Source organism: Prinia subflava, chromosome 8 (genome assembly GCF_021018805.1).
Source record: "Prinia subflava isolate CZ2003 ecotype Zambia chromosome 8, Cam_Psub_1.2, whole genome shotgun sequence".
In the NCBI taxonomy this organism is placed as follows: domain Eukaryota; kingdom Metazoa; phylum Chordata; class Aves; order Passeriformes; family Cisticolidae; genus Prinia; species Prinia subflava.
In genome coordinates this window covers 14,922,190-14,947,600 of record NC_086254.1, presented here as the reverse complement: position 1 = coordinate 14,947,600, position 25,411 = coordinate 14,922,190, and the positions used below count along the sequence as shown (strand labels likewise).

The window sequence follows — 25,411 nt, the reverse complement described above, 5'->3', positions numbered from 1 at the left end:
AACGAGTTCTTCTTCCCGCGCCTCCTGGCCAGCCTGAGGTCCCGCCCAAGGAGCGGGGCCGGGCGGGTCCCGCCCGAGGGGACGAACTGAGGGACCCCCGGCGGGGCTGGGCGGGGGCGGGCACGGCCCCACGGTGTGAAAACCCGCCCTGTTTCGCTAATAAAGGTGGTGGGAATGGGTCACTGCGGGCTGTCATAAATCTCAACCCCCTCCCATTTCTGGGAGCTGGAGCTGCCGCCTCCTGCCCGCAGAGCCGAGCGCTGGCGGGGCCGCGGGTGTTGCCCACCCCCTCAGGTGTCACCTTGCGGGTGCTTCTTCCCCTTCCTGCCCCCGAGCGGGATCCGTTCGCCGCTCCCGCTGCTCTCACACGCGGCCCGGGGCTGCTGCAGCTCGAGAGCAGCACCGGGAGGCGCGGGGCGGGCGCGATGGGGGCGAGGCGCTGCCTGGGGCCGCTGCTGCTGCTGCTGCTGCTCCTCCTGCGGGGAGAGCCCCGCGGCTCGCAGGCACTGGCCGGGGACCGGAGCTGGCTGCAGCCCTCGATCATCGGGGGACACGAGGCCAAGCCCCACTCGCGGCCCTACATGGTGTCCCTGCAGTTCGGGGGGGTTCACGCCTGCGGGGCAGCGCTGCTGCACCGGCGCTGGGCGCTGACGGCTGCTCACTGCCTGTCCGGGAGGTGAGTCCGGCCCCGGGGAAGGGACGGCGCTCCGGTGAGCGGCACCGGGCTGACGCCGCTCCCGGGGCGCGGCAGGTCGTGGCACAAGGGGGTGCTGGTGGCGGGGCTGCACAGCTGGCGGCACCGCGGGCCGGACGCGCAGAGTTTCGCCATCCGGGCTGCGTGTCCCCACCCCGGCTTCGACCGAGAGAAGATGGAGAACGACCTGCTCCTGCTCCAGGTAGGGCCGGGCCGGCCGCGGGGAGGGCTCCGAGGAGCGGCGGCGGTGCCGGGAAGCGCTGCGGGGAAGGGGCGGGAGTGATCGCACGGTGCCGGTGCAGCTGCGCTCGCAGCCGAGCGGCTCGCTGACATTTCCGCTTCTCACCCCCGAGAGATTTCACACCCAGGTGTCATCTCCCCGCTCCCGTGGGCGCTGCACCGGCTCCGTGCTCCCCTTCCCCCCGCGGCCTCGGGGGGCTCCTCCTCAGCCCCCCACTTGCTCCCTCTCGGCCCCTCACCTGCGGTATTGGGGGCTCCCCCCAGCCCTCCATTGGGGTGCTCCCCTCTGACGCCCCACCCGCGGCTCTGGGGCGCTCCCTGCCCGCCCCTCTGCCCACGGGGAGGGGTCTGACACCGCCCCCCGCCCGCAGGTGGACGGGACGGTGACACTGAGCAGGACACGGCGGCTGATCTCGCTGCCGAGGCGGGAGCCGAAGCCGGGGGCGCGGTGCAGCCTGGCGGGCTGGGGGCTCACCCACCCCAAGGGCGAGGGCCCGTCGCCCACCCTGCAGGAGCTGGAGGTGACGGTGATGGACACGCGGGTGTGCAACAACAGCCGCTTCTGGCGCGGAGAAATCGGCCCCGCCATGATCTGCTTCCAGGGGCAGCCCCCCGGCTCGACCCCCGCCAAGGTGAGAGTTTGGGGCTCCAGGGGCTGCGCAGGGTGCGGGGAGCTCCGGAGGCTGCAAAGCTCTGCCCACCCCCAGCCCAGGTGCGGGGGGCTCCGGGGAGGACGCTCACCCCGAGCAGGTGAGGTGTCCCCCTGGCCATGGTGGGAGGGACACCCAGGACAGGACAGGTCCCTTGTCCCCTGGCCGGGGTGCACTGGCCGGTGTCCCCTCCCCTCCAGGGTGACTCCGGGGGCCCGCTGGTGTGCGGGAAGTGGCCGGCAGTGGCCGGCGTGATGTCCTTCGGCGGCGAGAACCCCACCGACCCCTCCAAGCCGCCGGTGGCCACCTCGACCGTGAAGCACAAGAAATGGATCCAGAAGACGCTGCGGAGGGGCTGCAAACCCAGCGAGCTCGAACACACGGTACGGACCAAACGCTCTTTCCTATTTACACAGGTTGGCTTTTAATCGGGAATACTGTCCAGACTCTGGTAAAATAACATCCTTAGTACATAGATACAGCCACGGCCCGCGGAGCCCGGCGGGGCTGTGGGGAGGGCGGTGGTTCGGACCCTGGGGGCGGTGCTGACCCTCCTGCCTCCCCTGCGCTCCCTCACAGCCCCCGGGAGTGCCGCTCCTGGGATTTTCCTCCTTTTCTTCAGTCCCGGCCGCTGGTCCCTCCGTGCTGGCCACTGCCAGGGCAGGGGGGCTCCAGTGGGCACCGGGGTGTGCCCGTCCCCAGGACCCCAGTGCACCCCCCTGGGGACCCCCTGCATGTCCCCACGGTCCCGGTGTCTCCCTGGCTCTGCTCTGTGTCCCCAGAGCTGCACAATGTCCCCACAGCCACCACCCAGGTGTGTCCCCATAGCCCTGTGTCTGTCCCTGCAGCCCCCAGTGGCACTGGGGGGGCACAAGGGTCACCCCACCCAAAGCAGGAGTGATGCTGCAGGATGGGGAGGTATCCGAGGGGTCTGGGACCCCCTGAATTGGGGGTTCCACTGCAGCCCATCCCGGGGGGTGAGGCACTTCCCACACACCCCAATTTCGGCCGGGCTGGCAGCAGGAGTGGGGGTGTCCCCAGGGTTTTGGGGCTGGGACTCCTTGTGCTCATGGGCGTGATCCAGTCCTGGATGGATCCGTGTCCACATCCCCAAGGACACACCGGGAATCCCGGCTGCCAGCCCAGGCTCTGCTGCCCTGGTGGTGAGGCTGGGGGGCTGGGGGTGAAGGTGAGGGACCCCAGACCCTTTCCTGGGGGTTGGGAATCCCAGTGCCAGCTCAGCGTGCTGTCCCCTCCCGGAGCAGCCCCCCAGCCTGTGACAGCACCACGGGATGAGCTCATCGGGACCCCCGCCACCCCCGCGAGCCCTGCCCAGCTCCTCCTGCACCATTTCCTGCACCATTTCCTCCTGCCACCACCTCGGACCGGCACAGGTCACCCGTCAGCAACCAGGAGCCTCCAGCAGCACAAACGGGGGTCCTGGTCCCCATGTCCCCTCCAAAGCCTCTCCCCTGCGTCCCTTCCCCTGCTAATAAACGAGCTGCCCTCGCTGGCAGAGCCAGAGCTGGTGCCAGAAGAGCTGGAGCGTGTGGGGTTTTCCTGGTTCTGGATCATGTGGGATCAGGCTCTGGCCCAACCCCTGGGCGAGCACGATGGGGGCACGAGGGGACACCTCAGCTTGTCCCTGGATGTCCCTCAGGGGGAGGAGATGGTCCACGAGAACCACCCCAGCTTGGGGTGTCAGACCCGGAACATTCCCAGTCCTGTCCAGTCCTTACTGGGAATTGTGATGCTCCAGCACAGCAGGACCCCAGCCGGGGTTGGGGTGACTCAGTGCTCCCCAGCTGTCCCACATCCCCGTGGGTGTCCCCAGCACAGCTCCCGTGGCGCTGGGGGTGTCACAGGACCCTCCCTGGGACAATCAAGCTTGGATTTTCTCGGCCGCCTTGTCGGCCGCCGCCGTCACCGCCATGGGGCTGGGGACGTAGTTGAAGGGGGTGACACGGGCGGCCTTGCTGGGGGAGCCGTGCCGGCTGCCGGGGAAGCTCCCGGCGGGCGCCTCGTGGCCGAACGAGATGGGCACGGCGGCCTTGGCGGGCGCGGGGGCTTCGCCGTCGCCGGTGGCGCGGGGGTGCGGGGGTCCCTCGCGGCTCTCCAGCGTGGGAGAGGTGCTGGAGTTGGTCTTGGAGGTGGCGAAATCCTCGGTCTGCACCACGGCGTCGCTGGTCTTCCTGGCCGTGCCGGGGCTCCCGGGGCTGCCGGGGGGCTCCTCGTCGGCGGAGCCCGCCAGCGGCAGCGCGGAGGAGGGCAGCGTGCTCTTGAGGATGTGCGGGATGTCCTCGTCGCGGATCCGCCGCCACGTGCCCTTCATCATCACCACCGGCGGCTTTCCCGGAGGGCCCCCGGGAGCCGCCTCGTTCTGCCGCCGCCGCGCCGCCGCCTCGGAGCGCACGGAGGACGGGCTGGCCGCCCGCCGCGCCACGCTGATGTTGGGAGAGGACGAGTAGCGCTTGAAGGGCTCGGCCGCGGGCGCTCCGGTCTTCACCGGCAGCCGGGACGGGCTCTCGGAGCTGGTCCGGCGCGGCGGCTTAACCCCGGGCGCGGCTTTGGCGCCGGGCTGGGCTCTGGGGATGAGCGGCCGCTGGCCGGGGGTGGCCGGTTTGGCCGCCTTGAGCTCGTCGCAGCGGGAGGAGCAGAGAAACACGGCCGGGAGCGCCGCTCGGCTGCGCTGGGGGGAGCCCCGGCGGGGCAGCGAGGCGGCGGGCGGCGCCGGGGACAGGTCGGAGCGGTGCCGCAGCAGCAGGCTCGAGGATTCTTTGATGAAGGTGAGCTGGCGCAGGAAGCCGGAGCGGTCCGAGTCGCTCCCGCTGGAGCGGGCGGATGACATCCGCACCAGGTTGAGCCGGCTGCCCCCCGGCCCCCCGGGCCGAGCCTTGGAGCCGTCCACCTGCTCCTCCAGCACCGGCATGGTCCCCCGGCCCGGCAGCACCTTCCTGCTGGGCTTCTGCATGAAGGGGATGCGCACAGGCGACTTCTGCGTCTTGGACTGCTTGGGAGCCGGGGATTTGGGGGCCGGGGCTCGGGCCGGGGGTCCCGGCGGGGAGGAGGAGCCGCTCGCCTTGCCCGCGGCCGGGCCGCCCTGCTTGGTGACCTGCGAGGGCGACGGCAGCTTCTTGGGGGCGTGCTGGGAGGGCGTGGAGGTGCGGGAGGAGCCCGAGGAGGGGGGCCCTTTGCCGATGCGGGCGGGCGGGGTGGTGCTCCGCTTGGGCAGCGCCAGCTCCCCGCTCTCGGGGGCTTTGCCCAGCCGGTGCAGGCTCCGCGAGCGCTGCTGGCTCAGCGAGAGGTTCTTGGCCGGCGGCGCCTCGGGCTTGGCCGCGGGGCTCCTCTTGGGCGTGGCCCGCGGGCTGGGGGCATCTTTGGCCAGGCTGGGCATGTAGATGACGGTCCTGCCGCGGAAGACCACGGGCAGGTTGGGCACCGGCTTGGCGGGCGCCGGGCTCCGCTCCGCCCTGGAGGCGGCGCGGCCGGCGGGGCGGGCACCGGCCGCGTCCTTGCGCTCCGGGCGGCCCTTGCTGCGCTCCCTCCTCGCCGGCTCCCGGCCCGAGGCGCTGCCGGGCCGCTGCTTGTCCTGCCTGCCCAGCGAGAGCTGCAGCGTGGAGCCCACCGAGAGCCCCGACATGAAGGACAGGATGGAGTCGGACTCGGAGGAAGGCTCCCGGGACAGGGAGGCCGCAGCCTGGTGCAGCCAGGTGACGATGGAGTTGGCTCCCTCCTGGATGGCCTGCCACTCCACGCTGTCCAGGTCGGAGCCCCGGTCGGAGCCGGCGTCCTCCTCGGGGTGATGCCTGCTCTCGGCTTTCCTCTCCCTCCCGCCGGCGCCCGGAGCCTTCTGCTTTCTGTCCACCAGCCTGCGGCGAGCCGCGGGCCGCCGCCGCTTGGGCATGGCCGAGCCGATGCATTTCTGCAGCAGATCATCCTCCGAGTTGAGGCTGGGGGAGCTGGGCGAGCCCCCCTGCGCCTGCCCCGCCGCCGCCGCCCGCGGCCAGGCGGCTTTGCCGCAGGGCTGGCCCCGCTCCTCGCCCTCGGACAGGTTGGCGTCGCTCAGGGAGCTCATGGAGGAGCTCAGGGAGTAGCACGGCGGCGTCTCGTCCGCGATCAGGTTGTTTTGAGGCTTCGCTTTCACCGGACGAGGCGCGGGCTCGGGTTCCTTGTGGGGGACGGAGCCTCCCCAGCGCTCCCTCCGCGCCGCCCGGCCGGGCTGGGCTCTGCTGCCGGGCCCGTCCCTGCCCGCCTCGGGCAGCTCCTCCAGGTCCGGATCGTAGAAGCAGTAGACGGCTTCCTCCGTCGGCGTGGTGTGGCACAGCGACTGGAACACCACCCCATCCTCCAGAGCGTCCTCCTTCCTGCCGGGGGCACCGCTGGCCCTGCCCACCCCCAGCTCCAGGCTGGACGCGCCCTTCGGGAGGGTCTGGCCCCGCTTCCCCTCCCTGCGGCCCGGGCCCGCTTTGCCCTTCCCGGCCGAGCCGAGGCGGGCGGGGGCTGAGCTGCCGGAGGCGGCGCGGCGGGCCGGGATGGTGCCGGGCTCACGGCGGCGCTCGGGCGGGCCGTGCTCGCCCTCCTCGCCCGCCGGGTACCGCAGGGTCTCGTCGCTGAGCGAGGCGGCGCTGGAGAAGTTGACGGGGGTCCCGTCGGCCGAGTCTGTGAAGGAGTCGTCGTCCTTGAAGAGGTCGCGGGCGGCGGCTCGCAGGTGCCTGGGGACGCCGGGGTGGGCGTGGGCCGGCACCAGCATGTACACGGGGACGTGCAGCGGCTTCTTGGTGTGCGGGTGCAGCACCTGCCCGGACAGCAGCGAGGTCTTGACCTTGCGGAAGCGGGAGGGCATGGCCGAGCTGATGCACTCCTTGAGGATCTCGATGTCGTCGTCGTCGGGGGGCTCGGGGCGCTCGGCCCTCCGCCGGCCCTCCAGGTACCGCTCCTCCCGCCGCTCCTCCCGCTTCTCGTGGGCGGCGAAGTTCAGGCTGTTCTTCTCCGGGAAGGTGGGGATCAGCTTGAGCTCCACGTCCTTCTGCACGTAGTGCTCGTGGAGGGGCAGCGCGCTCAGGCTGGAGGCGCACGAGAAGTTCTCGTTGGGTTTCTCCACCGTGAAGTAAACCATGGAGTCCAGGTCCTGGGGCAGCTGGAAGCGCTCCTTGAAGTCGGTGATCTCCATGAACTTCTTGACGTTGTTCTCCCACTGGATGTTGAACTGGCTGGTCTCCTTCTCGGGCTGGCAGCCCAGCTCGAAGAGGGGGGTCTTGCTGCGGCTGGGGGGCATGGTCTGCCCCGGGCTGTCGGGCAGCTCGCTGGGGCTGATGGTGCCGCTGATCATTTCGCTGCATGGGTCGCTCTGGATGGAGCTGGCAATGGAGGGGCTCTCGAAGCTGCCCAGGGAGCTGACGGAGCTGCAGCGGCTCATCACCAGCGGCGTCTCCTGGATGTAATTCTCCGAGGAGCTGGAGGGCGTCAGGTCCTCCTGGCGCGAGGGCGAGGCCTCCCGCAGGAAAACCTTGTCGCGCTTCGGGAAGGGGATGGTGATGGGCTGGGAGATCCCCGCCGGCGTGGTGGGACCCAGATCCGCCGCCTTCTCCTTTTCCTGCCTCCCGTCCTCCCCTTCGGCGTCCCCCTCCTCCATCTCCAGGATCTCCAGGGAGGAGTCGCTATCCAGGTCGTTCTCGCTGTGGCTCTGCCCATCCAGCACGTTGTCTGCCGAGGAGAGGGAGGACAGGGAGCTGCAGCGGGAGAAGCAGATCGGGGTGTCCTCCACCGAGTACTTCTGCACCGACTCTTGCTCCGCCGACGCTGGCGGCTGGGCCGGCAGCTTCTCCGGGATCTTGCTCAGGGGCTCGGCCGCCTGCAGCAGTGCCGGGGGGAGCCAGGCTTGCTTCCTGCCCAGGAGGGAGGGCTGGTGGCCAGCGGCCGCGCTGCTCTTGGCCAGGGTCTCAAACATGGGGACGTGCTGGTAGGACGGAGAAAGCTTGATGGTGCGAACGTGGGGGTCGGTGGGGGGCTTGGTGCCTGCCTCCTTCTTCCACTCCGTCTCCTTCTCCGGCACCTTGGGGCTGGGGAACGTCACCGCCTTCTTGGCCCGCTCGGGCAGGTCCCGCTGCTCGGGTTTGTCCTGCTCGGCCGGGTCCCGCGCGGGGGGCTCGGCCCGTTCGGGTTTGCCCAGGATGCTCTTGAGGTCGAGCCGGCTGGGCCGCTTCTGGTAGCGCTGCAGCTCGTCACGGTAGTCCAGGAGAGCAGCCCTGGGGCAGGGCTTCATGTGCTCCTTGGTGCAGTAGCCGTCGCTGGTGCTGCCGCTGTTGAGGCTGTCGGTGGACAGGCTGGTGTAGGCCGTCTTCAGCCGCAGCAGGGTGTGCGCCCGGCCCAGGCTCTCCCGCTTGGCGAAGCCGCCGGCGTCCGACAGCCGGCACGGCGAGCAGGACTGGGCGCGCGCCTCGTGCCCGTCCTCGGGGCCGTACTGCCAGTCCAGGCAGTGATCCTCGGAGCTCAGGCTGAAGCTGTCGTCCGAGGAGTTGTGCATGGTGGAGATGTCCTCCACCAGCTTGTCGATCTTGGCCACCGTGCTGGAGATCTTGTTGGCCAGCTTCTCGGCGGCCAGCGAGACGTCGTCCTCCGGCAGCGGCGGCTTCTTGGGCTCGGCCACTTTGCCGCTGCCGTCCTTCTCCGGCTCCGGGCAGCGCCGCTGCGCCAGCGCCCGCGGCAGCGCCTGGCCCTGCAGGAAGGAGGAGTTGAGGAACATGGAGAGGACGGAGGCGCTGGCTGTCTCCACGCCCGTGGAGATGTTGGGCACCTCGTCGTCGTCGAAGCAGCCCGAGTCGGAGGCGTAATCCTTCACCAGGCTCTCCATGTGCCGCGGCGGCTTCTTGGCGCTCTGGCCCTTCAGGCTTTGCTTTTCCATGGTGTCAAAAGTCTCAGCCAGGTGTTTGGCGTCCAGCTCGGCCTCCAGTGCCTTCTGCTTGCGCATGTAGAGTGAGGGCATGCAGGAGCCCGGCGACACCACGGCCGCGTCCTTGTACTTGGGGGGCCGGTTGGTGAGGAGGTTTCGCAGCGCGGCCGCGCTGCCCATGGCGATCATCTTGTGCTTGGAGTGGATGAGGTTGCGGAGCATGCTGACCGCCCCCAGGTCCCACAGCAGCTCCTGGTCGCGGGGGCTGCGGGCTGACAGGTTCCAGAGGGTGCCGCAGGCGTTGCTGACGATGGTCAGGCTGTGCGAGCGCAGGTGCTGCAGCAGTGTCTGCAGGCAGTTGTGGTCCCGGAGCACCTGCCTGTGGGACAGAGGGGACCCCCCAGGCCGTCAGGATGGTCCTGGACCCCTCCTTGCCCCATTCTGGGGGTGCAAGGTGATCCCACCCCTGCCCAGCCATGACATCTCCCCGTGCTTTCAGTAGGGTCTGCAGTGTCCCCCAGTCCCGCAGCACCCCCAGCCATGGCATCCCCCAACACCACCCGTGGTGCCCAGGGTCTCCCATTCCCATCCTATCACCAGCCATGGCATTCCTCAACACCACCCATGGTGCCCAATGAGACTCCATTTCTGTTCCCATCCTACCCACAGCCACGACATGCCCCAGTGCCATCCCTGGTGCCCGTGGTGCCCTGGACCCCCCATTCCCATCCAACCCCCAGCCATGTCACCCCTCAACACCATCCATGGTGCCCAGGGTCCCCCATTCCCATTTTACCCCCAGCCACAGCAGCCCCCAGTGCCATCCGTTGTGTCTGTGGCACCCTGGACCCCCCATTCCCATCCTACCTCCAGCCACAGCATCCCCCAACGCCATCCGTGGTGCCCAGGGTCCCCCATCTCCATTCCCATCCTATCCACAGGCACGGCATCCCCCAACACCACCCATGGTGCCCTGGACCCCCCCATCTCCGTTCCCATCCTATCCACAGGCACGGCATCTCCCCAATGCCATCCCTGGGTGTCCCTGGTGCCCTGTGTCCCTCAGGTGTGTCCCCACCCTCACCTGTAATCCTCCCGCGTGGCGATGAGGCTGGAGACGTTCCTGAGGATGCCGCCGCCGCTCTCGATGATGGCCAGGGAGTTGCTCTGGCACTTGTAGGTGAGGGTGCTGACCAGGAAGCCCAGGGCCCCGTCCACCCCGCAGATGGCCGCCTTGTTCTCCGTGCTGTGCGCCGAGAGGTTCCACAGCGCGCTCAGGACGCTCTTCAGCGTCGACTCCTGCCCCGGGAGGGGACACACAACTCCTGTCACCCTGTCCTGTCACCCTGTGCCCGCTGTCACCCACCCCAGTGGGGACACACAACTCCTGTCAGCCCTGTCCTGTCACTCTGTGCCCGCTGTCACCCACCCCAGTGGGGACACACAGCCCTGTCAGCCCTGTCCTGTCACCCTGTGCCTGCTGCCACCCACCCCAGTGGGGACACACAGTCCTGTCAGCCCTGTCCTGTCACCCTGTGCCCGCTGTCACCCACCCCAGAGGGGACACACAGCCCTGTCAGCCCTGTCCTGTCACCCTGTGCCCGCTGTCACCTGTCCCGGTGGGGACACGCACCCCTGCCAGGTCTGTCTGTCCATCCTGTGCCTGTTGTCCCCTGACCCAGGGGACACAGAGCCCTGCCAGGTCTGTCTGTCCATCCTGTGCCCGCTGTCCCCCACCCTAGAGGGGACACAGCCCTGCCAGATCTGTCCTGTCACCCTGTGCCCGCTGTCCCCCAATCCAGTGGGGACACACAACTCCTGTCAGCCCTGTCCTGTCACCCTGTGCCCACTGTCCCCCACCCCAGTGGGGACACAGAGCCCTGCCAGGTCTGTCTGTCCATCCTGTCCCCGCTGTCCCCCACCCCAGTGGGGACACAGAGCCCTGCCAGGTCTGTCCTGTCACCCTGTGCCCGCTGTCACCCACCCCAGTGGGGACACAGAGCCCTGCCACGTCTGTCTGTCCATCCTGTGCCTGTTGTCTCCTGACCCAGGGGACACAGAGCCCTGCCAGGTCTGTCTGTCCATCCTGTGCCTGTTGTCCCCTGACCCAGGGGACACAGAGCCCTGCCAGGTCTGTCTGTCCATCCTGTGCCTGTTGTCCCCTGACCCAGGGGACACACAGCCCTGCCAGGTCTGTCTGTCCATCCTGTCCCGCTGTCCCCCGGGCTCACCTTGCCGGCGTGCAGCGCGCAGCGCGTCAGCCCGGTGACGCTGCCCACCTCCCGCAGCACCTTCTTGCTGTTGATGTCAGCGCGCCAGGACAGGTTCCTCAGGATGCTGGAGACCACCTGGAGGGGCAGAGCAGGGTCAGGGGGCACCGGGGTGTCCCCCTGGCTGTCCCCCACCCCAGGGACCCCCCCCAGCACCCACCTGGTGCAGCTCCTCGCTGTCGGAGCCCAGCTGAGCCACGATGGCCTCCATGCAGCCCCGGCGGGAGCACAGCGTGGCCTGCGAGGAGGAGGAGGAGGGCGATGAGGGTGACGCTGTGACCCCCAGACCCTGCTGAGCCCCCCCAAACCGCCGCCCCCTGTGGTAAGCAAGGACACAGGCGTCGCGGAAGATTTCAGAATGTACCAGAAAGGCAGCTAAGACTCTTCCTCCCCCTCATCCATAGAGATAAGCGAAAAAAGTCCCTCTGAGGGATGCAACTCCCTCTAACTTCAGCAGTTTTCCATCTCCCTTTACTAACGACTAAGACCCACCATCCCCTTGTGACATAGCAAAACCCCTTCAAGTATTTAACTCCAAGATACAAGCTAATAAATCACCATTTTAACCATCCACCGTATTAGTGTCAGCGTTTGTCTATAACCCAAAGAGCTAAAGCAAAGCTCAGCCGCCGTGCTATCCTTTAAAACCGAGTCTCCAGCCTTCTACCTAAAAACAACAGCCCCCCACCTTGTTGACCACGTCTCCGAAGGTGAGGTTGGTGAGGGCCATCCCCGCGTAGCGCCGCAGCGCCAGGTTCAGCGGGTCGTTGGTCATCTTGTGCATCTCGTAGTCCACCTGCAGCAGCTCGGCCACCGCCTGCAGCCCACCTGAGGACGGGGCAGGGGTGGGTTGGGGTTCCCCCACCTCCAGCACCCCCTCGGGGTGCGGGGCGGGGGGGAGGAGCCCCCTCCCCGCGCTCACCAAGCTCGTTCATGGCCCGCCGGTACTCCTCGTCGAAGGACAGCTTCATGATGGCACAGGTGGCCTGGCAGATCTGGGGCTCGATGGGCACCGGCACTGGAGGGGGGGATGAGGGTCAGTGTCCTGTGCCACACACCGCTCCCAGCCCCTCCCAGTCCCTCCCAGCCCCTCCCGGCCCCTCCCAGCCCTTCGCAGGCCCTCTCAGCCCTTCCCAGCCCTTCCCAGCCCCTTCCAGCCCCTCCGACCACCTCCGACCCCCTCCCAGTCCCTCCGACACCCTCCCGGCCCCTCCCAGCCTCTCCCAGCCCCTCCGACCCCTTCCCAGCCCCTCCGACTCCCTTCCAGCCCCTCCCAGCCCCTCCGACCCCCTCCGAGCCCCTCCTACCCTCTCCCAGTCCCTCCCAGCCCGCACCAGCGCCCTCGGGGCCGCGTCCCCCGTCCCGGCTCTGCATCTGCAGCCAGTCCCAGCAGGTCTCGGAGTAGGAGCGGATCTGCTCCAGCACGTGCAGCACCCGCATCTCCTTCTTGGCCTGGCCCTCGTCGGGCTGGGAGAAGACGATGTTGTGCAGGGCGGCGTTGGCTCTCATGCGGGCGTCCTTGGCGCCCGTGGGGCTCTCGGGGGGCCCCGGCTCTCCGTCGGAGTCGTGCAGGATCTGGATGAGCAGGGGCAGGCAGCCCGACTTGCGCATGGCCAGGCAGCTCTCCTGCGAGCTGGACATGGCCAGCAGCGTGCGAGACATGTCCTCCTTGTCCCGCGTGGCCAGCATGGACAGCAGCCAGAACACCACCTCCACCTGCGGGGGACACGGGGTCACCTCAGCCTGCCCTGGCCGGGCTCAGCCCATCCCGGCCGGGCTCAGCGCATCCCAGCCGGGCTCAGCCCACCCCGGCCGGGCTCAGCCCATCTGAGCCGGGCTCAGTCCATCCGAGCCGGGCTCAGCCCATCCGAGCCGGGCTCAGCGCATCCCAGCCGGGCTCAGCCCATCCGAGCCGGGCTCAGCCCATCCCGGCCGGGTTCAGCCTGTCCGAGCCGGGCTCAGCCCATCCCGGCCGGGTTCAGCCTGTCCGAGCCGGGCTCAGCCCATCCCGGCCGGGTTCAGTCCATCCCAGCCGGGCTCAGCCCATCCAAACCGGGCTCAGCCCACCCAAACCGGGCTCAGCCCATCCCGGCCGGGCTCCTCACCTTGGTGTTGCCGCCCTCCTCGGGGTGGGTCGGGGGGTCCAGGCTGCCGTCCCCCTCCATGCCCGGGCCCTTCCCGCAGAGCTGCAGAGGAGGGCGCAGGTGAGGGGGGGCTGCACTGCCCTCGCCCCCCTGCCCAGCCCCTCCCCATTTTCCTGCCACCCCCTGCGGTCCCCGGGCGTTGTTTCCGTCAGTGCCAGGGTGGATTTTAAGCTAAAATCGGGGATGGTTGGGACGGGGGCGCTGCCGCAGCCCGGGCTCGGGGAAGGGAGAGCGGGGGCGGGTGAGAGGGTGGGCAGCGGGGAGGGGGCTGGGGCTGGGCCTGCAGAGCGGGGGAGGGGTGGGAATGGGGGCTGGGAGGGTCTGGGGGTGTCTGGGGGGCCGTGGGTGGTGGTGGGAGGGGGATGATGATGGGACTGTGCTGATGGCAGGCTTGGGGTGACAGTGTGATGATGGTGATCGCAGCCTCTGGTGGTGACAATGGCAGAGCTGCAGGTGACAGTGTGACAATGACAATGGCAGCCTGTGATGGTGACAGTGGCAGGGCTGTGGGTGACAGTGGGACAATGGCAATGGTAGGGCTGTGGGTGACAGTGGGACAATGGCAATGGCAGCCTGTGATGGTGACAATGGCAGGGCTGTGGGTGACAGTGGGACAATGGCAATGGCAGCCTGTGATGGTGACAATGGCAGGGCTGTGGGTGACAGTGGGACAACAGCCATGGCAGCCTCTAATGGTGACAATGGCAGAGCTGTGGGTGACAGTGGGACCATGATGATGGTGGGGCTATTGGTGACAGTGGGACAATGGCGATGGCAGCCTCTGATGGTGACAATGGCAGGGCTGTGGGTGACAGTGGCAATGGTGGGACAGTGTGGCGATAGTGATGGCAGCCCATGACGATGACGATGATGATGGAGCTGTGGGCGACAGTGAGACAGTGACAATGCCGAGCCTGGGGGTGACACTGGGACCATGCGGATGGCAGCCCGTGACGGTGACGGTGACGATGACGACGGCAGGCTGCCCGCCCTGGCGCTCCGTCGGCGGCAGATGCCGCGGGAGCCCCCGCGCATGGCCTACTTCTGGTCTCCATGGCAACTGCCCATTTCACGGTGCCCGAGCCGCACAAAGCCCTGGCTGTGCCGGTGGGGACAGCGCGGGGACAACGTGGGGACAGCGGCGGGGGTGGCCCCCTCCTCCACCCTCCCCAGCCCCGCAGGGACAGCGACACCCCGGCCCCGCTACCTGCGGCTCCGGCGGCGGCGCCTTGTCCTGCGCCTCCATCAGCTCCTTGTCGATCTGCTCCAGCCGGGACGCCCGGATCTGGGGGGGCACAGAGGGGCTGGGAGAGGGCTGGGACCCCCCAGGAGCACAGAAAACAGGAGGGAGGGGTGTGAGTGTGCAAGGAACGGGGGTGTGAGGGTGTGAGGAGCTGCTGTGGGTGTGAGGAGCTGCTGTGGGGTGTGAGGAGCTGGTGCGAGGTGTGAGGAGCTGCTGTGGGGTGTGAGGAGCTGCTGTGGGTGTGAGGAGCTGCTGTGGGGTGTGAGGAGCTGCTGTGGGTGTGAGGAGCTGCTCTAGGGTGCCCAGAGCTGCTCTAGGGTGCCCAGAGCTGGGCCCATCAGTCTGGGCCCCCCCCGAAGCGGAGCAGGGGGAGTTTGGGGTGTGCAGGACCCGACCTGTGCCCGCTGCACCATCTCGTCGGCCGTGCCGAAGCGCTCCTCCATCAGCGAGCGGATGTGCTGCGCCTCGAACTGCAGCTGCTGCCGGATCAGATCCATCTGCATGGAGAACTGGGGGGCCACGGGGGGTGGCGTGAGCGGGGCAGGGCCCGGGGGGCTCCCCGTGGCCGGGGGGGACGCGGGGGGTGTCCCCCACTCACCGTCTCTACGTGGGGCAGCTCGTCCAGGCGCGTGGCCAGGCTCTGCAGCTGCGAGTAGTACCAGACCTTCTCCTTCTCCTCCTTCTCGATCTCCCCCAGCAGGAAACACCTGCAGAGAGGGGAGGATCCCCCCCATCAGCACAACCCCCGGCGCCCCCAGCCCCTTTTATCCCCCCGGCCATCACCTCTCGCGGTCCAGCTCCTCCAGCATGCGGAACGTGGCCCTGCCCAGCTCCCCGGGGCCGTCCCGGTGCGGGCCGGGGGCGGGCGGGCTCTCCTCGGCGCCCCGCCCGGTGCTCATCACCTCCGGGGCGAACTTGAGGTTGTAGAGGCTGGTGATGTCCATCTGCAGGGCTGGGGACGGGGACAGCGGGGTCAGGGGGGGTTTGGAGGGGTCACCCCATCCCCACCCTGCCCCGGCACCCACCTTTGAGCTGGTCCAGCACCTCCGTCTGCCCCGAGGACACCATGACTCGGGCCTCCTGCTCCAGCTTGCCCTGGAGGTGCTTCAGGACCTCCTGAAACAGGGATGGAGCCATGGAGGAGGGGGAGACACGGATGGGACCCCCCCATTTCGGGGCCTTTGCCTCCCCCCAGCCGGGCCCGTCCCCACCTTCATGTCCGAGGTCTCATTTTCCAGCTTGGAGAGGTGGTTGGAGTTGTCCTCCAGCTCCCGCCGGAGGTGGCTGTTCTCCTTCTTCAGCGCCTCCACCTGCCGCACCAGCTGATCGTACGAGGCGATGGAGCCGGACATCTTCACCTCCTCCAGCGCCTGCGGGGGGGTTCGGGGGTGGGCAGCACCGGGGGGGGGTCCCCAGCACCCTCACAGCCCCCCGGCACCCACCGCCCACCCGGGACCGCTGCGCAGCACCCGCACCCCCCGAGCCCCGGCAGAGCCGGTGCCCCCCAAACCCCCCCAGAGGGGCGTTCCCGGCTCAGAGTGGGGGTCCAGCGCCGCCCCCCCCTCCAGGCAGGGCCTCCCCAGCCCCGCCAGCCCCCGCCGGGTTCCCACCCTCGGCAGAGCTCCGCTCTCCGCTGCCTTTGTCTCGCTTTTGTCTTCTCCCGCTCCCAACCTTCTCCCGCTCCGCTCCCTCCGGCACCGGGGGCAGCCCCGGCCCCTCCACGGCCCCCCCGCCCTGCTCTGACCCCCCCAAAACCCTCTCAGCCCCCCCTGTGCCCCCCCAGCCCCCCAAACCCCCCCTTGCCGCAGCACCGCCCCTCGCACCTGCCCGGGGGGGACACACGGCGCTGTCACAGGCGGGGAGGGGGCGCCGGGGACCCCTCGTCACCCCCCCGAGGGTCGGGCCCTCGTGTGAGGGGGGGGCCTGGGATGGGGGGCAATGGGGGGGCCGGGGCTCCCTCCTCCCCTCTGCTGCCCCCACCCCCCCACAGCAGGTCAGGGGGGCAGCGATCGACCCCCCCCCAGCTCTGGCACCCCCAAATCCGCCCCACAGCGGCTCCCTGGGGCCCTTCTGTCCCTGTGAGTCCTTTGGGGTGTCCCAGCACCCCCATTCCAGCACAGAAGCCCCACCAGGCTGTGGTGGGACCCAGCAGCCCCCCAAGGCCCCATCGACACCCCCAGGAGCCACCCCGGGACCCCCAAACTGCTCCTTCGCCCCTGCACCCCACGGTGGTGGGGGGTCCCACATCCTGCCCTGTGTCTCCCACCACCCAGACCTGCCTGGGGTTCCCAAGGGAGACAAAGACCCCCAATTCCCCCCAGCTGCTGGAAATTCCCCCCGGGAGAGAAAAAACCCCGGGAGGGTGGGAAGGGAGAGGGTGGGGAGCAGGGGAAGGGTGGAGGTGTGGGGTGGGGGGTGAGGGGTTGGGGATGGGGGGTGGACGGTGAGGGATTCAGGAGGGAGGGTTGGGTGAGGGATGAAGGGTGAGGGATTTGGGAACACGGACTGCAGGATAATGGATTTGGGAATATGGAATGCAGGGTGAGGGATTTGGGAACACAGACTGCAGGGTGAGGGATGCAGGAACATGGAATGCAGAGTGAGGGAAGCAGAATGCGGGATGAGGGATGGGGAATGTGGAATGGGGGATGCCACACGAGGGAGGTGATGGATGAGGGATATGGGATGTGGGATGCAGGATAATGGATGCGGGATATGGGATGCGGGATAATGGATGCGGGATGCGGGATGCGGGATGAGCACGGCCTGCTGTTGCTATGGTGACAGTGATGGGGGAGCACAGGCGGTTCCCGGCCCTTCCTAAGGGCTCAGACGTGGAGGATGGGGGTGTTCAGCCCTGGGGGGGATAATGGGAGCCGGGGGCTTCCAATCCTCCAGGGGAACACGTTCCCCCCTCCCCAGCACCCCAAACCTGCGGGTACCCACCCAACTGCTCAGTCAGGGCCCCCTCCCCTGGGGGACCCCCACCCTGCAAGAACCCGGGGTGCTCCCACTGCCCCCCGGGGGGTCAGGGCTGGGATATTCGGGGGGTTGATGGAGGGGGGGACTGAGCCGTGCCCCCCCAGTCCCTGGCAGGGCCTGCGAGCGCAGCGGCTGCAGCGAGATCTGCAGCCTGCAGGGAGGGGCTGGGGCCGCACCTGCATCCACAGAGCGGCGAGACACAGCGGGAAAGGGGGCCAGGGCTGCGGGAAAGGGGGGCCAGGGCTGCGGGAAAGGGGGGCCAGGGCTGCAGGAAAGGGGGCCAGGGCTGCAGCTTCATCCCAGCACCGTGATGGTCACTGCCCCACAGGACCCGGTGTCCCCCATGGGCTGGATCCCAGGCGGGGCCATGGGCTGACCCTGGGGGATGTGATAGCTCAGGGGTCCTGGTTGTGTCTCCTCCAACCCCCAAAATCTGCCTCTCCCTGCTGAGGGCACCCCAGGAGTGGCCGAGGCGGCTGGTGGGGCCTGGATCCATCCAGCAGTTTCCTGGCAGGGCAAGATGCTGCAGCAGATGAAGCAGCAGCTGCACTGCCCAGCACACCCTGCTGTCCTCCACGCTGGCCAGGGTGCCCACTGCCCACCCCACTGCCCACCCCACTGCCCACCCCACTGCCCACCTCACTGCCCACCCCCTGCCCACCGCCTCGCCGTGCTCTGCATTGTTCACCACCGCAGTGTCACCCACCGGCCACTGCTCGCCACATGTGACACCACCTTGGCCAGGGCCACCTCGGCCTGGGCAGAGCAGGGCAGGGCCTGGGGAGCCCTGGGGGTACCCCAAGCTCCCTGCACCCCTCGGCTCCAGCCTGGCAGCAGCTCTGGGGGCGAGGCTGGGGACAGGGACCGAGCGCGGCCACATCGCCACAGCCACAGCTGAGCCCCCGGCCGGCTGCGGCTCCCCGAGCCCCCGGGGACATTAAACAAACAGCGTGTTGTCACCAACCGGGGCTGATCGACCCGGCCCCGGGGACCCCCGACCGCAGCAAACCCCCCCCGGGGAGCGCAGCCCCCCCTTCTCGACCCTGCAGGACACACGCAGGGACACGGGGACATGGGATGTGTCACCCCCTCCTCACACAGCAGCCCCCGCACAGCGCCTGCACCCACACACCAATGTCATGGCCTGGGGATGGATGTGGGGCGCTGGTGGGGCGAGCATTGGGGTCTGCAGCACCCCCCACACAGCCCCCCCACACTGCAGGGCCGCCCTGAGCCACCCCACACCCGCGGGAGTGGGATGTGCTCGGGCCAGCAGCCACCTCCCCACCCCCACCCGGGGTGACACCCCTGCCCGGGGACACGGCCCTGGGACCCCGGGGGTGCCCCGGGGTGGGGTTGACGTGCTGGTTTAGCGGCCGAGGTTTTTGAGGGACCGGTTTGGGAGGTGGATTTGGGGTGCGGGTTGTGGGGAGGGTTTGGGTGAGGTTTTGGGGCTCCAAGCCCGGGGCTCAGCCGCAATCCCCGGCCCAGCCGCGCTGGGGGAGCATCGGGAGGGGGGGGTCTGGGGGGAGCCGAGCTCGCATCGGGGCGGGGGGAGCTGCTGTGAGCCCAGGGGCGACCCCCCCGCCTGCCCGCAGGATGGGGATGGGATGGGGATGGGGATGGAATGGGGATGGGGATGAAGGTGAGAATGGGGACGGGGGGGGTGCTGCTCCCTCTTCCCCCCCTCCCGCAGAATCCCCGCCGAGCCGCGGCATTGTCCGGCCTTTGTCCCTGCAGGATGCGGGGAAAAACGCTGCGCGACCCTCCCGATTCGCCCTGAACCCCCCGATCCGCCCTGACCCCTCCTGCCCCCCGATATCCCCCCGATCCCCGCGATCCCGCGGGTCGGAGCCGCGCCCGCCGCAGGATGCGGCGCAGCCGGGGCCGGGGGCATCCCCGCCGCGGGGAGGGGGCGCAGATCGGGGCCCCCCCCGGCGCATCCAACCCTCCGCAAGCCGACACCGCACCCCGATCCCCCCCGGCCCCGCCGCGCAGCCTCCCCCGCTGCCCCCCATCCCCGGCGGCCGCAGCGGCCGGAGCGGCCGGGACCCCCGGGGGGCTCGGGGGGCGCGGGGGGCGCGGGGGGTAGGTGCGGCCGTACCTCATCCCCGGCGGCGCGGAGCGGTGCGGGGCGGTGCGGGGCGGCGCGGGGCGGTGCGGAGCTGGGCGAGGCTCCGGCGCGGCCCCGAGCAGCCGCATCCCGCCCCCGCCCCCCCGCTCCCGGTCGGGATTTTCCAGCGGCGCCGCCGCCGTTAGAGGGCGGCACCGGGGGCTCCCCGCGGCCCCCCCGCTCTCCCCGGGACTGCGCCGGGCAGGGGGAGACGGGACCACCGGGGTGGGCTCCGGTCCTCTCCAGCCGCCTCTTTCCAGCCTCCGCAGAAACGCGGGGATCTGCCCCGTCCCCGTGTCCCGGAACGCACCTGCCGCTCCCGACCGGGCCGGTCCCTCCACACCGAACCGGCCCTGCCACACCGACCCTGCCCCCTCAGACCGAACTGGTCCCCACAGACAAAATTTGTCCCCCTCGAGCCGCCCGGTGCTGTCCCCAGGTCCCCGGGGACCCACCCAAGGTGCGGCAGCACCGGCTGAGCCCCGGTGTCCCCCCGGGATGAGCGGGACCCTCATGACAACCCCTGTGCAGCCGTGACCGCGGCTTGAGCCGTGTGCTCAGGCCACTGTCACCCACCAGGCCACTGTCACCCACCGAGGTCAATGTCACCTACCGAGGCCACTGCCACCCACCGAGGTCAATGTCACCTACCAAGGCCACTGTCACCCACCGAGGTCAATGTCACCTACCGAGGCCACTGCCACCCACCGAGGCCACTGCCACCCACCGAGGTCAATGTCACCTACCGAGGTCAATGTCACCTACCGAGGCCACTGCCACCCACCGAGGTCACTGTCACCCACCGAGGCCACTGTCACTCACCGAGGCCACTGTCACTCACCGAGGTCACTGTCACCCACCGAGGTCACTGTCACCCACCGAGGCCACTGTCACCCACCGAGGCCACTGCCACCCACTGAGGTCAATGTCACCTACCGAGGTCAATGTCACCTACCGAGGCCACTGCCACCCACCGAGGTCACTGTCACCCACCGAGGCCACTGTCACTCACCGAGGTCACTGTCACCTACCGAGGTCACTGTCACCCACCGAGGTCACTGTCACCCACCAGGCCACTGCCACCCACTGAGGTCACTGTCACCCACTGAGGCCACTGTCACCCACCGAGGTCACTGTCACCCACCGAGGCCACTGTCACCCACCGAGGCCACTGTCACCTACCGAGGTCACTGTCACCTACCAAGGCCACTGTCACCCACCGAGGTCACTGTCACCTACCAAGGCCACTGTCACCCACCGAGGTCACTGTCACCTACCGAGGCCACTGTCACCCACCTCCCAGCTGTGATGTCCCGGCCCTCCGGGCAGCAGCCCCTGGGGCTGAGAGTCACTACACGGCCACAGCTGGACAGTGACCACAGCTGGACAGTGACCCTGGCAGGACAGTGACCCTGGCAGGACAGTGACCACAGCTGGACAGTGACCACGGCAGGTGACCCCGGGTGGACAGTGACCCCAGCAGGTGACCCTGTATGGACAGTGACCACGGCTGGACAGTGACCCCGGCTGGACAGTGACCCCAGCAGGTGACCCTGTATGGACAGTGACCCCAGCTGGACAGTGACCACGGCTGGACAGTGACCCCGGCTGGACAGTGACCCCAGCAGGTGACCCTGGGTGGACAGTGACCCTGGCAGGACAGTGACCCCGGCCCTCCCCGCCGCCCCCAGCGAGGGTGGGAGGACTCTCAAGGTCACATCGCTTGAACCAAAAGGGACCCAGAGCCAGGGAACCTTCCCCGAAGGACAAACGGCCCCGGCAGCACCGGCCACGGGAATGGGATTTGGAGGGGATGAGAATTAAAGGGCTGGAGCTGGGCCTCGAGGGACCCCTGAGGAATCCTCAGGACCACCCTGGGGACAGATGGTCCCTCTCCCCCGATGGCTTCACCGCGGGACCTGGCGTTGGTGACGAGCACTGGGTTTATTTGGCTCAGTTCAGGGAAACTGGATCATCCAACTCATCTTCCTTCCCACCATCACCCTCATCCCTGAGAGCATCCCCCAAAACATCTCTCCCTGCCAGCCTGAGCTGCGAACCCCCAGTTCACCCCCCACCCAATGCCACTGCGAGATCCCTGTCCCCAAAATCCTTTGGGTTTCCAAATTAAGGATGAGAAATTAGTGGTTTGGGGTTTTGACATCCTGTGATGGGCCTTGGCAGCTTCTCCCGGGACTCAGGCTGGTTCTGAGCCCTGGGAACGGCCCCTGCCTCCCCCCAATTCCACATTCCCAGTGTTTATATTAACAAATAAAGTTAAATACATGGAAATGCTGTAAATAATGAAGTGCCATTCCCCACTTCCCAGCGAAGAGCCAGGAATTTCATCCATTTACTACACCCACATGAAGATTTCTTTGCTGCAGGTGCAAGCAGTGCCAAAAAACCTGGGAACACTGAGGAAAACATCCAAATCAGGGTGGAATGATGGGTTTACCACACCCCAACGCCCAGCCCGGGAACGGAGAGGCAGGAGACAGAGGGATCCGGGTGGAATTCCTTTATTTACACTGCCCCAGGCTCCCTCCCGGCGCTACTTGAGCGGGATGAAGCGGGAGGAGTGGGTGGCGCCGATGCCGGGCCGGCCGTGCTTCACCGGCTTGTACGTGATGGAGAACTCGCCCAGGTAGTGGCCGATCATCTCGGGCTGCAGAGGAGAGATCCGGGCTGGGGACAGCGCCGGGGGCACGGGGACATCCCCCGCTGTCCCCTCCCGGGGCTGGCACCTCCTCTGGAGGTGGAGCCAGAGGGGCTCCCCCGGCTCTGCCCCTCCCAGGGAGGTGACACGGAGCAAGGAATGGCATTTAAACCCCACTGGTGATATCAAGTGACACCACCCCGTGGTAATTCCACTCCTGGGAAAGCTCAGGGATCTGTTTCACCCCGAAAGGTGCCAGCAGGCTGGGAGCTGGGCTGAGCACATGGATCACTGCACAGCCATTCCAGTGCTTCAGAGCCTCACTGAGACCCCACTGGGAGCTGCCCCTCCCTGGGATGACACCTCCAGCCCTGCTGGAGCCAGCCCTGCTCCAAGGATCATCCTGGAGCTCTTAAAATAACACCTCCGGGCGTCCCTCTGAGCCAGCCCTGCTCAAAGGAGCATCCTGGAGCTCCTAAAATAACACCCCCAGGTGAGCCTCTGAGCCAGCCCTGCTCCAAGGAGGAGCCTGAACCCCCAAGGATGACACCTGTGGGTGACTCTCCAGGCCAGCCCTGCTCCAGGTGTCCCTTGAGCCAGCCCCGCCCCAAGGAGCATCCAGGAGCTCCCAAGATGACATTTCCAGGTGTCCCTTGAGCCAGCCCTGCTCCTAGGAGGAGCCTGGACCCCAAGGATGACACCTGTAGGTGACTCTCCAGGCCAGCCCTGCTTTAAGGAAGAGCCTGGAGCTCCCAAGATGATTCCTCCAGGTGTCCCTTGAGCCAGCCCTGCTCCAAGGGGGATCCAGGAGTTGCCAAGATGACATTTCCAGGTGTCCCTCTGAGCCAGCCCTGCCCCAAGGAGCATCCAGGAGCTCTCAAGATGACACCTCCAGATGTCCCACAGAACCAACCCCACCCTGAGGAGCAGCCCGGACCCCTCCCAGACACAGGAACGAGCAGGATTTACAACGAGCAGGATTTACAGAGAGAGTCAGAAGCGAACCCCGGCCCTGAGCTCAGTGCCAGAGCCCCCTGCCAGGCCCCAGCTCACCTTGATCTCCACCTGGTTGAAGGTCTTGCCGTTGTAGACGCCCACCATGCTGCCCACCATCTCGGGCAGGATGATCATGTCCCTCAGGTGGGTCTTCACCACCTCGGGCTTCTCCATGGGCGGCGCCTCCTTCTTGGCCTTGCGCAGGCGCTTGAGCAGCGAGTGCTGCTTGCGGCGCAGGCCGCGGTTGAGGCGGCGCCGCTGCCGCGCGCTGTACAGCTGCATCAGCTGCTCGCTGCCAACGGGGACAGGGGGGCTCAGGGGACAGCCCGGGGACAGCCCGGGACCCCAGAGCCAGCCTGGGGACAGCCCAGAGAGCCCACAGAGGAACCCAGGACACCCCCACAGGGACCCCACACTGAGCCTGGGGTACCCCCCCAGGAGACTCCCAGAGACCCCGAAGAGAGCCTGGGGTGTGGCTCAGGGATACCCCACAGGGACCCCAAAAAGAGCCTGGGGAACAGGTCCAGGAGACCCCCAAGGATCCCAAACTGAGCCTGGGGTGTGGCTCAGGGACACCCCCAGAGCCCAGGGTACAGCCCCAGGAGACCCTCAGGGGACCCCACAATGAGTCTCGGGTACAGCCCAAGGACACCCCACAGGGACCCCGAACAGAGCCTGGGGAAAAGCCCCAGGAGACCCCCAGGGACCCCAAACTGAGCCTGGGGAACAACCCAGGGATTCCCCCAGGGATCCTGAACAGAGCCCGGGGTACCGCCCCACGAGACCCCCAGGGGACCCCGCAATGAGCCTGGGGTACAGCCCAAGGATACCCCACAGGGACCCTGACTGAGCTTGGGGTACAGCCCCAGGAGACCCCCAGGGGACCCCACAGTGAGCCTCGGGTACAGCCCCACGAGACCCCCAAGGATCCCAAACTGAGCTTGGGGTACAGCCCCAGGAGACCCTCAGGGGACTCCCAAGTGAGCCTCGGGTACAGCCCAGGGATACCCCACAGGGACCCCACACTGAGCCTGGGGTACAGCCCCACAAGACCCCCAAGGATCCCAAACTGAGCCTGGGGTACAGCCCAGGGACGCTCTCAGGGACCCCAAACAGAGCCTGGGGTATGGCACAGGGACACTCCCAGGGACACTGAACTGAGGATGGGGGTACAACCCAGGGACACCCCACAGTGACCCTGAACAGAGCCTGGGGAACGGCCCAGGGGACCCCCAGGGGACCCCAAAGTGAGCCTGGGGTGACCCCTCAGGGCCCCACACCCAGGGTGTTACCCAGACTCAGGTTGGGGCACAGCTCCAAGAGACCCAGGGACCCTAAACTGAGCCTGGGGTACAGCCCCAGGGATCCCACACTGAGCCTGGGGTACAGCCCCAGGGACCCCACACTGAGCCTGGGGTACAGCCCCAGGGACCCCACACTGAGCCTGGGGTACAGCCCCAGGGACCCCACACTGAGACCGGGGTACAGCCCCAGGGACCCCACACTGAGCCTGGGGTACAGCCCCAGGAGACCCCCAGGGGACCCCAAAGTGAGCATGGGGTACAGCCCAGGGACACCCCCAGAGTTACCCACACTGAGCCTGAGGCACAGCCTCCTGAGACCCCCAGGGACCCCAAACTGAGCTTGGAGTGTGTCCTGCAGAGACCCCCCAGAGATCCCATAGTCGGTATTACCCAAACTAAGGCCCAGGGAGACCCCAAGGGTGAAGGTGAGCCAGGGGAACAGCCTGAGGAGACCTCGGGCACCCCAAACTGAGCCTGGGGTATGGCCTAGAGAGAGCCTCAAAATAACCGTGTTACCCCAACCGAGCCCGGAGAGCCCCGGGACCCCACACTGACCGTGTCACCCCCTGAGGGACTTTAACCAGCCCAAAAAGCAGCCCCTGAACACCCAAACCGCCCGGCATTGCCGCTATTTGAACACAACCGGAGCGTGGGGCAGGAACAGCTCCCCGAGCCCCGGACCCCAGCCCGGGGGGCTCCCGGACCCCAGCCCGGGGGGCTTCCCGAGCCCCAGAGCCCAGCCTCGGGGGCTCCCCGGCCCTTACTAGGACATGTCGAGCAGCTGGTCCAGGTCCACCCCGCGGTAGGTGAATTTGCGGAAGGTTCTCTTCTTCTTCTGCTCCACCTCCGCCTGCAGCGGGACAGGCGCGTCAGGGCAGGGGGATCAGGGGGTTTAGGGTTCCCCGTTCCCCGCCCCGCACACGGGAAGGCCGCGGCCCCACCGAGCTCCGCGGGGCGCCCAGGCCGCTCCCTCCCCTCAGCCCCGTCCGGCCGCGGCACCCGCGGTTTCCGCAGCGCCCAGGGAGGCCCATTGCCCGTCCCCCAGAGAAACCCCGAGCCCCGGGCGGCGCCGCCGCGGCGGGTGAGGCCCGGATGGGGCGCGGATGGCGGCGGATGGGGCCCGATGGCGCCGGCAGGGCCTTCCCCGCACCCACCATCTTGGCCGGGGCTGCTCGGAAAGGCCGGGCCCGCGCCGGAAGCGGCGGATCTCGCGAGAGCTGGGAGGGA

General features: G+C 68.3%; 3 protein-coding genes across 3 annotated transcripts; 1 reads left to right on the top strand and 2 right to left on the bottom strand.

Moving 5' to 3' along the window:
• The first annotated feature begins 424 nt into the window (after window positions 1-424).
• On the top strand, window positions 425-3,093 carry LOC134553547 (granzyme M-like). The gene is made up of 5 exons (XM_063403363.1): window positions 425-676; window positions 752-896; window positions 1,306-1,566; window positions 1,785-1,967; window positions 2,850-3,093. The coding sequence occupies exons 1-5, from the start codon at window positions 426-428 to the stop codon at window positions 2,862-2,864; spliced, it is 855 nt and encodes a 284-aa protein (XP_063259433.1). The 5' UTR covers window position 425; the 3' UTR covers window positions 2,865-3,093.
• Window positions 3,094-3,167: 74 nt separating this feature from the next.
• APC2 (APC regulator of WNT signaling pathway 2) lies at window positions 3,168-19,740 on the bottom strand. The gene is made up of 15 exons (XM_063404826.1): window positions 18,916-19,740; window positions 15,342-15,500; window positions 15,156-15,246; window positions 14,914-15,082; window positions 14,729-14,837; window positions 14,526-14,639; window positions 14,095-14,172; window positions 12,849-12,929; window positions 12,078-12,459; window positions 11,666-11,761; window positions 11,432-11,571; window positions 10,904-10,981; window positions 10,705-10,821; window positions 9,558-9,772; window positions 3,168-8,852 (listed from the first exon to the last, which is right to left on the bottom strand). Exons 1-15 carry the CDS (start codon window positions 19,738-19,740, stop codon window positions 3,467-3,469), a joined length of 8,040 nt encoding a protein of 2,679 aa, XP_063260896.1. The 3' UTR covers window positions 3,168-3,466.
• A 1,991-nt stretch (window positions 19,741-21,731) lies between these two features.
• Window positions 21,732-25,411, bottom strand: RPS15 (ribosomal protein S15). Its single transcript, XM_063404875.1, has 4 exons — window positions 25,339-25,411; window positions 24,949-25,034; window positions 22,938-23,172; window positions 21,732-21,893 (listed from the first exon to the last, which is right to left on the bottom strand). Exons 1-4 carry the CDS (start codon window positions 25,339-25,341, stop codon window positions 21,780-21,782), a joined length of 438 nt encoding a protein of 145 aa, XP_063260945.1. The 5' UTR covers window positions 25,342-25,411; the 3' UTR covers window positions 21,732-21,779.

Bases quoted from the DNA above. Each gene is read 5' to 3' on its own strand.
- APC2 (XM_063404826.1), bottom strand. From the start codon at position 19,740: ATGAGGGTCCCGCTCATCCCGGGGGGACACCGGGGCTCAGCCGGTGCT. The intron at 14,838-14,913 runs GTGATGGCCGGG...CCCTCTCTGCAG, and splicing joins GAGGAGCTGGACCGCGAGAG to GTGTTTCCTGCTGGGGGAGA. The intron at 14,640-14,728 runs GTGAGTGGGGGA...GTGGCCCCCCAG, and splicing joins AGCTGCCCCACGTAGAGACG to TTCTCCATGCAGATGGATCT.
- RPS15 (XM_063404875.1), bottom strand. The intron at 23,173-24,948 runs GTAAGGGCCGGG...CCCCGTTGGCAG, and splicing joins CAGCTGCTCGACATGTCCTA to CGAGCAGCTGATGCAGCTGT. The intron at 21,894-22,937 runs GTGAGCTGGGGC...TCTCCTCTGCAG, and splicing joins TCAACCAGGTGGAGATCAAG to CCCGAGATGATCGGCCACTA.
- LOC134553547 (XM_063403363.1), top strand. From the start codon at position 426: ATGGGGGCGAGGCGCTGCCTGGGGCCGCTGCTGCTGCTGCTGCTGCTC. The intron at 677-751 runs GTGAGTCCGGCC...GGGGCGCGGCAG, and splicing joins GCTCACTGCCTGTCCGGGAG to GTCGTGGCACAAGGGGGTGC. The intron at 897-1,305 runs GTAGGGCCGGGC...CCCCGCCCGCAG, and splicing joins ACGACCTGCTCCTGCTCCAG to GTGGACGGGACGGTGACACT.